Here is an 11,145-nt window from a genome sequence, read left to right on the forward strand (position 1 = left end):
TGGCGGAAATGCTTCAGTTGGATACCAAATGATGCAGCGGCACTTGTCAAAGCAAAAAAAAAAGAAGAAAAGGCGGGATAAAACTCACCTTGCCTTGACTGCCCAGTAGAATAAATGCCGACCCCGTCGCCTACAATGACTGCGGCTGGAAATGCCAGGTGCCTCGGCCAGCATGAGCATATGTGATGTGTCGTCGTGTCAATCCGTGATGCGGGATATGAGATGCCGCGTGTAGGTACAATGTCGGGGCGACGGCGGTCTGGAGGCGGGGAAGAGAGAAAAGGGTTCTCGCAATGCCCGCTGTCGAGTGACGAATCCATCTCCGAAAGTCCAGGGATACCTCTAGTTGGGTAGCAAGGCGATGTGCAAATTCGGATCCCCCTTTCCTTCTTTGCCACGAAAGAAAAGACGGACAACGCAAGGGGATGCTTGGCCACAAGACGTGGTGTGAGCGGGATGGAGTCTCGGAGAGATATTGGATGCAAGTCTTTCATAGACTTCCTTTGGAAAAAAAAAAAGGAGAGTCGATGGCTGCAATCCACTGTCCCAACTGTCCAACCCCGTTCGACCCCGTTGTCTTTGCTCCGATAAAAACCACCTTCGTTCGAAACCGTTTGTGACTTGGTCGACCCATCCTTTGCTGTCCCTAGTAGCGCGTTTTCTTTCCTCCTCCCCATCCATGGCTATGGGTCATAAACTCGGAATAGACTCCTGTACAGGTATGGACGACAATGAGGGTGAGGGTCCACGTCGTATTCGCAATCGGTTTCGTAATCCACCTCTATCCACGACTTGCCTTTCCCAATATTGTGCGACCGACTTGTTGTAGTGCTGTGATATCGGTGTATGAAAAAGTATCCATTGGCCTTCGGAGCATGTATCCGTTCTGGGACCTTCTCAAGTTTCGGTGTCGGCAACTGTAGCCCGTCTTCCAATGAGGGGATTCGGAGCGGAGACCGAATGGAAGAACCAAGTTGTGGCCCAGCTGTGCCCTGTTGTCCCTTGCTGTTCACTGGGGGTTTTGGGTCCGTGTTCGCTGATTGGTGGTTGCGGCAAGGCCGGAGATGGTGGTGCAGGAGAGGGAGGGGAGAAGGAGAACTCCAACTCCAGTTTTCGGAACCAAAACATTGTCGATGGGAAAATTGGCATGCAAAAACCGACGAGAAAATCGAGATGGGAATCAGCTTCACTTTATAGACAGCTGAGATTCCGATGCTGGAGCAATCGCCTTTTCCCGCCTATCCACACTACCACATGGCTGCGTTGATAACTTGATGACGCTTCTGCTCTGGACCCCAGGACCCTCAAAAGTCAGGCCATTATTCTGTCATTGATGCCGCTGTCTTGGGTGTAACGTAACCGTAACCTATACTGATTGGCCTGCTCCGAGCCTCCGCCTATCCACCCCTACCGCGTGCCACTGCCGGGCAACGACCAGCACTGCAGCGGTAGAGGCGGCCAAAAAAGAGCAACCGCCAAAACCTCAAACAAACAACTTCGGGTCCGATCATCATCTCGGTCTAAACCCCACCGAGCTGAGCTGAAAGTAAACATGGGAGAGGAACAACCGGGGGACCACGATCCCATTGCAGACCTGATCGTCACCTACAATGAACTCAACAGCTCCCACATCGAGGAGCTCCACGAAGAGCCCAGTGCGCTCGAGTTTATGAGATTTGTAGCCAGAAACACCCCTTTCGTCGTAAGAGGCGGTGCCGCAAACTGGAAGGCAACCCAGACATGGACCGCCGAGTATCTGTCCAATTTTCTTGGAGATGAGACTGTCAATGTTGCCGTCACTCCTTATGGGTATGTTTGCTGTCACTGTCCGCGAGATGATTGAGAAAAAGCAAAAATATCAGGTACCTCTATCGTAAAACACTCACACGTATATCTTCACATAAAAAGAAACGCCGACGCCCCAACCATCCATCCCCAAACCGGCTCTCTAGTCTTCGCCAAGCCCCACGAAGAAGACCAGTCCTTCAACGACTTCCTCACCTATGTGATTCACCAAGAAAAGACCCGAGGACTTCGCAATTCCGAGGTTCGCTATGCTCAAACTCGTAGGTCAAGCCACTTACCTCATGCTGTCTGCACAGTACTCGCACCATCCACTCACGCATCTTTTCATATTCACTCCCTTTCCAATTCTCACAACTCACACTAACACCCCTTCAAAGAAAACGACAATCTCCGACAAGAATACCTCTCCCTCTACAGCCACGTCCCGCCCACCATCCACTGGGCCCGCATCGCCTTGTCCAGTCCCCACGAGGAAGCCAAACCGGAAGCCGTCAACCTCTGGATCGGCAATTCCCTGTCGACGACCGCTCTGCACAAAGACAACTACGAAAATGTCTACGTGCAGATTCGGGGCAGGAAACACTTTGTGCTGTTGCCGCCGCATTGTTTGCCTTGTGTGAATGAGAGTGAACTGAAGAGTGGGGGGTATGTGCGTCGCCAACACCAGAAAACCAGGGGCGAGGAGGAAACTGGAAGGGAAGAAAAGGGGCAACTGGAACTGGTGATGGAAAAGGAAGAAGATGAGGAGACAGGAAAAGAACAGGAGGTAACAGTCCCCTTCGCTATCTGGGACCCCGATAAGCCAGAGGAGAACGCCACGCGGTATTCGAAGCTGGCGGAGCCGATGAGGGTGACGCTCGAGGAGGGGGATATGCTTTATTTGCCTGCCATGTGGTGAGTTTTTTTCCTCTCTTCATTCAGGAAGCGGGAGTGAGTGAGTGAGTGAGTGAGTGAGTGAGATGAGAGCGTGATTGCTAACATGAGTGTCTGAACGACAGGTATCATAAGGTCTCACAGTCTTGCTTGCAGGAAGGGATTTGCGTTGCTGTGAACTACTGGTAAGTAAACAAGCAGTGTTCATCATTTTGAAGCGACTATATACTGACCACTAGAAAACGAACAGGTACGACATGGACTTCACCGGGCCTCTGTACCCGTTTACCTCCTTTGTGAGGGCAGTCAACCAGCAGCAGCAGGAGAAAAGTAAAGAATGAAGAAACGACAAGTGAGATCATAGAATAAAGTCAACATATCCATCCGTCTTTGATATCTGGTCAAAGTACCGAAGATATAATCATCGATGAAGGCGGGCCAGGAATACACGGTGCGGTGCGATGGATACCGGGTGCTGGTGACAACTGCGACCGGACAACTCTGCTACCGTTCCATCGCCATTCCTGCCACCGTCGCCACTACCGCCGGCCGCAGAACATCTGATGACAGGAACCTTCCCGTCCGGCAGGACCCCTAAAACCTGCCCTAGGCATCATATAATCCTGGCAATGTTTTCATCAACGCCCGGGGAATGGAACCACTGCGCCATAAGAGCGGAAGGCCACGGCACAGGGGCTCTCCGTTGTGGTAGGGGGGGTTAGGTAACGGGGTGCGCTTGGGTATCCCGAGGTACAGTTTTCGCCAACTCAGTAGCAGCGGGCGGATTTTGCGTTCGTTCCACAAGCGTAAATACCATTGGCGACTTAGCTTTGTGCCTTTTCTCTCTCTTTTGATTCAGGAGATATTTTTGATATCGGAAAAATGTACTTTTTATATTTTTGTTCTGGGTTCTGGGGTGAAAAAAGGGATTACAAAAAATCGTGATGATCCAAGTATGTTCGGCACATCGAAGGTTTTCTGTACAACCAAAGTCGGCCAACGACGACACTTTAATCATACAATCAATTAACGTTCTTTATTCACCTTGTGATGGATCCCTTCGAGGGTCGAAACACTGTTCATCTTCACTGAGATGGAATGGAATACAGTTGCCCTGGGCTTGATGGAGTGTAACATCTGGGCGTACTGGCCTCGCGAGCGTTGAAGGGCCGGGGACACTCGTCAATATTATCGCATTCCATTCGATATGCCGCGAGGAAAATGTTATCAGCAAGATTGCATGGCCATTGGCATCCAGTTTACGGGTATCAACTGCTTTTGCCGACGCCGACGCACAATTTCCTCAAACGATATACCGACCGTGCGAGCAGATAACTTCTCGATCACGAGGGCCGGAAGGTTCGGTTGCGAGGTAGGAAATGGAAGGAAGGGGTGAAATAAGGTGAACCCAAGTAAATCGGCGTCTTGAAAGCTTTCAACAGTGCTGCTCTTATTGACTGACCATCCAACAATTTATCCCCCTTCGATGTAGTACAACAACTACAAAATCTGTCTTGTCACAACAACCGTCTTCTACAACTATATGATGAACAGGTAAAAAGGTATCGCAATTAAAACTTCCACCCCTAACTATGCTTTTGCTGCTTTTGCTGCTGCTGAACACGGACACGGACGCGACGTCTATTTCTTCTTCTTGGAAATCCTCTTCATCGCCCTCAACTCCTTCTTCATACGAGGATCCACCATCTTGTATCTGCCCTTGACTGTAGTAGTGAAACAACAAAGTTAGCGACAACATCCGATAAGCACACGAAAGCGTAGGCAAGTACGACGAACCTCCTTTAGGTCTGCCCGAGACACCCCTGTTGGTACCAGCAGCCTTGACGACCTTGATAGGCGCCCTCCTCGTCTTCTTCTTAACCTGGGACATGAGCTTCGAAATGCTGGAAGCCTTCTCCTTTTCTGACAAGCCATCGTCACCGACAAGCATATCGGCCTTCTTCTTGAGCTTCTCGAGTCTCTGGGCCTGCTTGAACTTCTTCCTGGCCTTGGCCTCGGCCACCTTCTTGATGGGACGGGCGTTGTAGGCACGAAGCTTCTCTTTGATGGCCTCGGCCGCGGCCTTGGTGATGGGCTTGTGGGGCTTGTCGTGCTTGGACTCGTCGTCGAGGAACCAGTCGGGAAGACCGTCGCGGTCCTTGAAGGCGTGCTTGGTGTAACCGTCGTCGATGACGTCGTAACTTGTCTTCTCGCCGGTCGCGAGCTGGTGAGCGAGGGTCATGGCCTCGGCGGTGATGATGTCGATGTCTGTGTTTGCCATGGTTAGCTAGCGTCCTTACCAGGTCACACCAAAGAAGAAACTTACCCGGCCTGCCGTTCTTCTTCTTCTTCTCAACGTTCTCCCAGTCGTCATCCTCGTTATTCTTGACAACCTCGAAATCGTCCTCGTCAGCGCTCTCCTCGGCCAACTTGTTTTTGGACTTGGTTTCCTTGGCCGCCTTCTTCTCCTTCTCCTTCTTGGTGACCTTGAGCTCCACGACAGCCTCAACAAGCTCAGCCTCCTGAGTCTCCTCTTCAGATTCTGGCTCCTCCAAAAGCCCTGGTATTTCCGCAAAGATACCTTGGCTGAAGAAGTTCTTGGCACGCTTAGACAGACCATCCTTCGATTCTGGTTGACCGTCCAGGTCTGTTATAAGCTTCTGGCCAGGTTCACCATCCTCTGAGTCGGAATCCTCATCACTGCTGTCCACTTCCAGCTGTTCATCATCATCATCCTCGTCGCTACCCGCCTTCTCATCGCCAGATACACCTTCCCATTCGTCGTCGCCGTTTTCTTTCCTGGCCTTCTTGGCACGGTACTTGGCATCGGCCGCCGCTTTACGCTCCCGATACTGATCGTATAGGTTGTCGAGCTCTGCCTCCAGACGATCGGCCTCGTCGTCGCTCGAGTCGTCTTCGCCCTCGGAGCCAAAGTCGTAATCCTTCGTCTTCTCGGCCTCCTTGAGAAGGGCCATCTTGCCCTTGGCGATCTTGTTCAGAGCAGCGTTCGCGTCGATGGCCTTAAGACGGAACATGGCACCCTCACCACGAGGACCTTCCTGCTCCATACCGATATCCATGGGCGCAGTCATGTTCATCTGCATGCGCACGATCTCCTTTTGCTTCTTCTCGTTCTCGCGCCTCCTCTCGCGCTTCTTCTTGGAGCTCTCCTTCTCCTTGATCCTTTGCAGCTCCTCCTGAATCCTGAGCTCCTCATCCATGTTCTCCACTACAGCAACCTCCTCGTCCACAGCCGCCTTCTGGCTCTTCTTGGTGGGGAAGCCGAAGATCTCTCGTACTTTTAGACGCCACTTCAAGAGGAGCTTGAACTCTTTCCTGCCGAGCACCTTGAGATCGGCGCAGCAGAGACGGATTTCTTCGGTCGTTTCGGGGAGCTTGTCGAGGGCAGCCAACGCTACGTCGCCATTCTTGGGTTGCTCAAAGCTGAGTTTGTTGTACTGGCCGAGAATGGCGATGGGATCGACAGTGTTGATGAACTCGCTGGCAGAGATCTCCTTGAACTGGATGTACTCTCCCTCCTCGTAACCCTCTCTCTTTCTCTTCTTGATCTCGGGGTTGTACACCTTGGCTTCGTTGTTGGGGGCGGGGCCGGCCACATCCTCGAAAACGGAGCGGGGGTCGAGAAGCTTGGGATCAATGCGCTTGGGAGCCTTGAAGCCGCGGCAGACGACGAAGATTTCGGCGGAGACGTTACGGGACGAAGGGGGCTTCGTGGCCTCGACCTTGGCGAAAAGCTGGTTGCAGACCCAGAGAAGGGAGTTGTAATCCTTGGATCTGAAAACCTTGGTGACGAAAGTACCACCCTCGACAAGGAACTCAGTGGCCAGCTTCAGCGAGTGCAGGGCAAGTTCGGCCTGGTTGTACGAATCCTGAACCCAAGCAGTACCGACGTTGGGCGCACCATCGTGGAGGACGACGTCGGCCTTCCATGTCTTGAGATGGGTGCGGATGGTGGCGCGACACTTTTCGGTGGTAATATCGCTTTGGAAGGTAATGACCTTGGGAATAGGCTTGATGGGAGCGAGATCGACACCGATAATGATGGAGTTTGTCGGCATGGTCTCGGCGCAGACTTGACACCACGACTAGGGACGGAAACAAACACGGTTAGTTCACCCCATCCATGACATGAATCCAAGACTACATGATAACTTACACCGGGCGCAGCGCAAAGATCGAGAGCGACCTTGCTCTTCTCGAGGAAGCCATACTTCTTGTTGAGCTGGATCAACTTGAAGGCGGCACGGGCACGATAACCCTTCTCCTTGGCAAGCTTGTACCACTTGTCCAAACGGCCCTTGCCGTGTTTCTTTTGAATCGCCATGGTGTCGGTGCTCTAAGTCGGGTACTGGCCGACTGGTGTTGTTGAGCAAGACGACCTGGTGATTTTTGGTAGTGGTAGGTGATGTTCTGGTGCAAATGCAGTGGCCTTTGACTTTCCTCCAGCACTCGCAGCGCAGGGATTGCAGGGTCGTCGTTGTAGGATGATTTTTTTGGATGGCGGCTGCAGGGCGATAAGCGATAAGGAAACTGGACTCCTCCAAGACTCCAACGGCTGGTGGGGCAACGAGCCAGACCGGCCCCGTCAGAGTGGGTCAGGCATCCACGGTCGAACTGCAGTGCATTGACCAATCTTCATGTCTCCAGCAACCGCGAATAAATGGGACGAAAAGCCATTAAGCTTTCGCGATCCAGCGCGTCATTTGTTCCGCGTCTCGCGTTCCCGATGGAGCACTAAACCGCATACCTTCTAGGGCCCCCCGGCCGCTGCGGACCGCACGCTCAGCCTTCATTGCCCACTGTTCCATCTGGTCCAAGGTCAGGTTTGGCTTGTCGATTTCCATTTGGTTGCCGGGCAAACTCAGACTCAGCGAAAGTGCAACAGAACCAGGCAAATCCACACAACAAGAAACCGAACAATTCAATTCCATCATTTCCACGCATTCAATCTCAAGCACATCTCGGACACAGACAACCAACATACATATTCACCACTCAATTCACCCAGAGACTCCATCCAGCACCACTTCCGCCAACCAATAGACTCAACGCCAATACCTAAACCCCCGTCCAGCCGCTTACCTTGTCACTCCAGGAACGACGACCTCCCGTCTTTCTTCAACAGCTCAGCCTGCACATAGTCTACCTAGTCTGCAACTTTGACATCGGCCATTATCCAACATCCGATCAACAATTGTCAGCAAATACATAGGCCAGTTATGCCCAACTGATTATCATTGTACATATAATCCGTCACCACGGCCTGTTTTCTGTCCACGTCTACCCTACCCATCGGCGGCACCTACGCTGCCAGGTCGCGCGCATCCAGCGTCGCCGGCCCCGTTTACCGTCTCTATTTTGTCGCATAAGCGCCCTGGACTATACTCTTCGCTCTGGTAGTCGAAGAGAATCCCATCGCCATGGCCGATAACTCCAACAGCACTTCGACCCCTTTGGGAGTTAAGAGCTCGTCGTCGTTGAATACCACCAACAACATCCCCCCGATTCCATCCTCTCCGCCTCCGCGAAGCTCAGCCAAGGAACGTCGAAACCCGTCCATCACCCCCAGGAAATTCAGACGCTTCTTTACCCCCCGAGTCATAGCCAACACCAACCACAACAACAACCCCAGCGCTTCCCAAAGGGCTCTTCGTGATCTAGCCGGTCCTCTGCTACAACGAGGCCATACACCATCCAGTCCTCTTAGGCCCATCTCGGAAGAGGAGATCCCCGATGTGCTACCGAGCCTTCAGGATGGCCAGAGAAGCTCCAAGCGTCGAAAGGTCACCCATGCTTCAACGCCCAAGAGGGCTGAGGCATCTCACGTACCCCACCTACCCTCTCCTGCGGCCACATCCCCAGCGTTACTTCCAACTCCCGAGTTGAGGCGCGATCGTCTCGGCAGTCCCATCCACTCTGTTCGGAAGCTGCCATCCCAATTGGCCCTTGATGGAGATGAGGCTGAGTCGGAAGAAAGTGATGAGGATGAGCAAGAGTTGCCAACCACAAGGCGTCGGCCAAACCGCGCGCCTCTACAGTTGGATCGTCGAGGAGTGGGGGCTCAACTGGTGCAGAGATTGACAGGTGGTATGCCTGGTCCTGGAAACAGGAACTTGTCCTGCCCAGTTTCTGGTATGTGATGATGTATCTATGTGTCTTCCTTGGGGCCCATGCTGACTCGAAAACAGACTGGCGGTCGGAAACGTCAGACTTTTATAGTCGCCGAGAGGACGCTCACTTTATGACCAGCCACGAAGGACACCCTCGCAGCATCCCTTTCTGCACCACAAGCTGCAATAGTAAGTCATGATGCGTCATGTACTAAAGTATTCCGTTTGCTAACCACCCCAAAGCCAAGAGTATTGTTGCTGTAGGTGACGAGGAAGGGTATGTGCGTCTGTTGGACACCCAGAATGAGTTCTCCCAGATCAACATGTCGTTCCAGGCACATGGCAACGCCATCATTGACATGGCCTTCTCCGACGATGACTTGCTTCTTGCCACAGCTTCTGGTGACCAGACAGGTAAAGTATTGGACTTTGTAACGCAACAGCCCATTTCGATCTTGGGTCACCACACCGCATCCCTCAAACAAGTCCGTTTCCAGCCGGGCCGCGGCGCCAACTCTGTCCTCGCCACGACTAGTAGAGATGGCAGCGTACAGATCTGGGATCTCCGTTGCCGAGGTGGGCCGGTGCAAGACGTTGCTATCCGCTCTGAAGCTGGCCTTCACGCTCGTCTTCCTCGCACCCCTAACCCGGGCTGCGTTGTTAACAGCATCTATGATGCCCACTCACGTATTCCCCAGAAACAGGCTCGCAATCTGCTTCCCGGCGCCAGTAACGTCGATGTAGCTCGGATAGGCGAGGTGCCTGGTCGCATTGGTGAAGTCTCCGTCACCGCTCTCCAGTTTCTTCCTCCTGGTAGGGAACACCTCTTCCTCACAGCCTGCGAAGCCGACGCCAGCGTCAAGCTCTGGGACATCCGCGCCGTGCACACCAGCCGCCACCACAAATACAGCACGCCCGTCTCCTTCACAGCGCCCCTGCCCAGCCACGCCAGCTGGCGTCCCTTCGGCATCTCCTCCATGGCCCTCGGCGGCGATGGCTCCCGCCTCTACACCCTCTGCAAAGACAATACCGTCTACGCCTATAGCACCGCTCACCTCGTCCTCGGCCACGCTGTCGAGCTAGCCGCCGCCCGCCCCGGCGAGGAGCCCCCACGCCGTCGTCACCACCACGGCACCGCGCACGAGGGTCTCGGACCCCTCTACGGCTTCCGCCACCCGCTCTTCCACGCTACATCTTTCTACGTCAAGTCCGCCATCCGGCCCGCTAGGCACGGCCACTCGGAACTTTTGGCAGTGGGAAGCAGCGATGGTGCCGCCGTCCTCTTCCCCACCGACGAGCGCTACATTAGAGAAGCTTTTGCCTGGCAGCGCCAGCACCCCAACCAGGAAGACGATGATTCCTATCTCATCGGCGAACCCACCTCTTGCATCCCCATCACGCCCGCTCGTCCTCGTCTTACCCGCAGCGCTACCACCTCGCTTTTGTCATCCTCATCAATGTCCATGTCTTCGTCGTCAGGACGACCGGGAACCAGCTCCTCGGCGAGCTTGTTTGGTATCAAGGGAGGTCAGTCGTCAAACACACCCATCGTCCGCCGCGGCACGCCGCTTGTAAGGGGGCACGAGAAGGAAGTGGGCTCGCTTACGTGGGCGCTGGATGGCAGCTTGGTGACGGCCAGCGATGACTACCTGGTGAGATGCTGGCGCGAGGGTCGCGAGGAGGCGAAGGATTTGAGGACAGGTGGTGAGACTGGCGGACGGAGGTGGGGTTGTGGATGGGCGGATGTCGGTGATCAGTGGGATGGAGATGTTGATGATTGGTAAATGATCACTGGTGATGAGGGGAAAAGAGATGTGTGAGCATGAGACAAGAGAAGAGAAGAGAAGAGGAGGATACCACGACACTGAGAGCCGACGAGTCCCCGGTATATATGTTGATCGTGGACTGAGTTTGTGGAATCGGTTGTTTGAGTCCGTACATTGATGATAGCCATGATGATCAAGTCTGTCAGTTTATCCAAACCGGTCCTCTGTCGGTACCGGTATCAGTTTCGAAGCGCGGAGCATTCCCGACACCGATCAAGAGGAGGGAGGGAGGCTCTACACGAGGCTCTAAAGAAGGAGAATTCTTTCAAGATACCCCCAAAATCTTGGTTGTTCTGATTAAGATCAAGTTTTGCCTTGTTGACGCTGCATGTCCAGTTTTGGGCTTCTGGCTGGCGTTTTTTTAATTTTTTTAGCGTATGGTTTTGAGGTTTTGAGACCTGCCTTCTCTTTTATCAGGTAGCGAGAGAAACTACTAGGGTGAAGAAGCTGCTTTCTGCTTGTTCAAAGAAACAAAGGAATATTCATGAATGTTCGTATACCTACATATA

At 53.3% G+C, this 11,145-nt stretch overlaps 3 protein-coding genes across 3 annotated transcripts; 2 read left to right on the plus strand and 1 right to left on the minus strand.

Annotated features, from left to right (window-relative positions):
- The first annotated feature begins 1,485 nt into the window (after window positions 1–1,485).
- Window positions 1,486–3,707, plus strand: SMAC4_02541 (uncharacterized protein). Its single transcript, XM_003352058.2, has 5 exons — window positions 1,486–1,809; window positions 1,909–2,066; window positions 2,184–2,700; window positions 2,805–2,864; window positions 2,930–3,707. Exons 1-5 carry the CDS (start codon window positions 1,553–1,555, stop codon window positions 3,018–3,020), a joined length of 1,083 nt encoding a protein of 360 aa, XP_003352106.1. The 5' UTR covers window positions 1,486–1,552; the 3' UTR covers window positions 3,021–3,707.
- A 332-nt stretch (window positions 3,708–4,039) lies between these two features.
- SMAC4_02540 (uncharacterized protein) lies at window positions 4,040–7,176 on the minus strand. Its single transcript, XM_003352057.2, has 4 exons — window positions 6,857–7,176; window positions 5,006–6,785; window positions 4,477–4,947; window positions 4,040–4,403 (listed from the first exon to the last, which is right to left on the minus strand). The coding sequence occupies exons 1-4, from the start codon at window positions 7,022–7,024 to the stop codon at window positions 4,321–4,323; spliced, it is 2,502 nt and encodes an 833-aa protein (XP_003352105.1). The 5' UTR covers window positions 7,025–7,176; the 3' UTR covers window positions 4,040–4,320.
- A 251-nt stretch (window positions 7,177–7,427) lies between these two features.
- SMAC4_02539 (uncharacterized protein) lies at window positions 7,428–11,106 on the plus strand. Its single transcript, XM_003352056.2, has 3 exons — window positions 7,428–8,832; window positions 8,889–8,999; window positions 9,054–11,106. The coding sequence occupies exons 1-3, from the start codon at window positions 8,121–8,123 to the stop codon at window positions 10,592–10,594; spliced, it is 2,364 nt and encodes a 787-aa protein (XP_003352104.1). The 5' UTR covers window positions 7,428–8,120; the 3' UTR covers window positions 10,595–11,106.
- Window positions 11,107–11,145: the final 39 nt, after the last annotated feature.

Source organism: Sordaria macrospora, chromosome 2 (assembly GCF_033870435.1).
Source record: "Sordaria macrospora chromosome 2, complete sequence".
Lineage (NCBI taxonomy): Eukaryota > Fungi > Ascomycota > Sordariomycetes > Sordariales > Sordariaceae > Sordaria > Sordaria macrospora.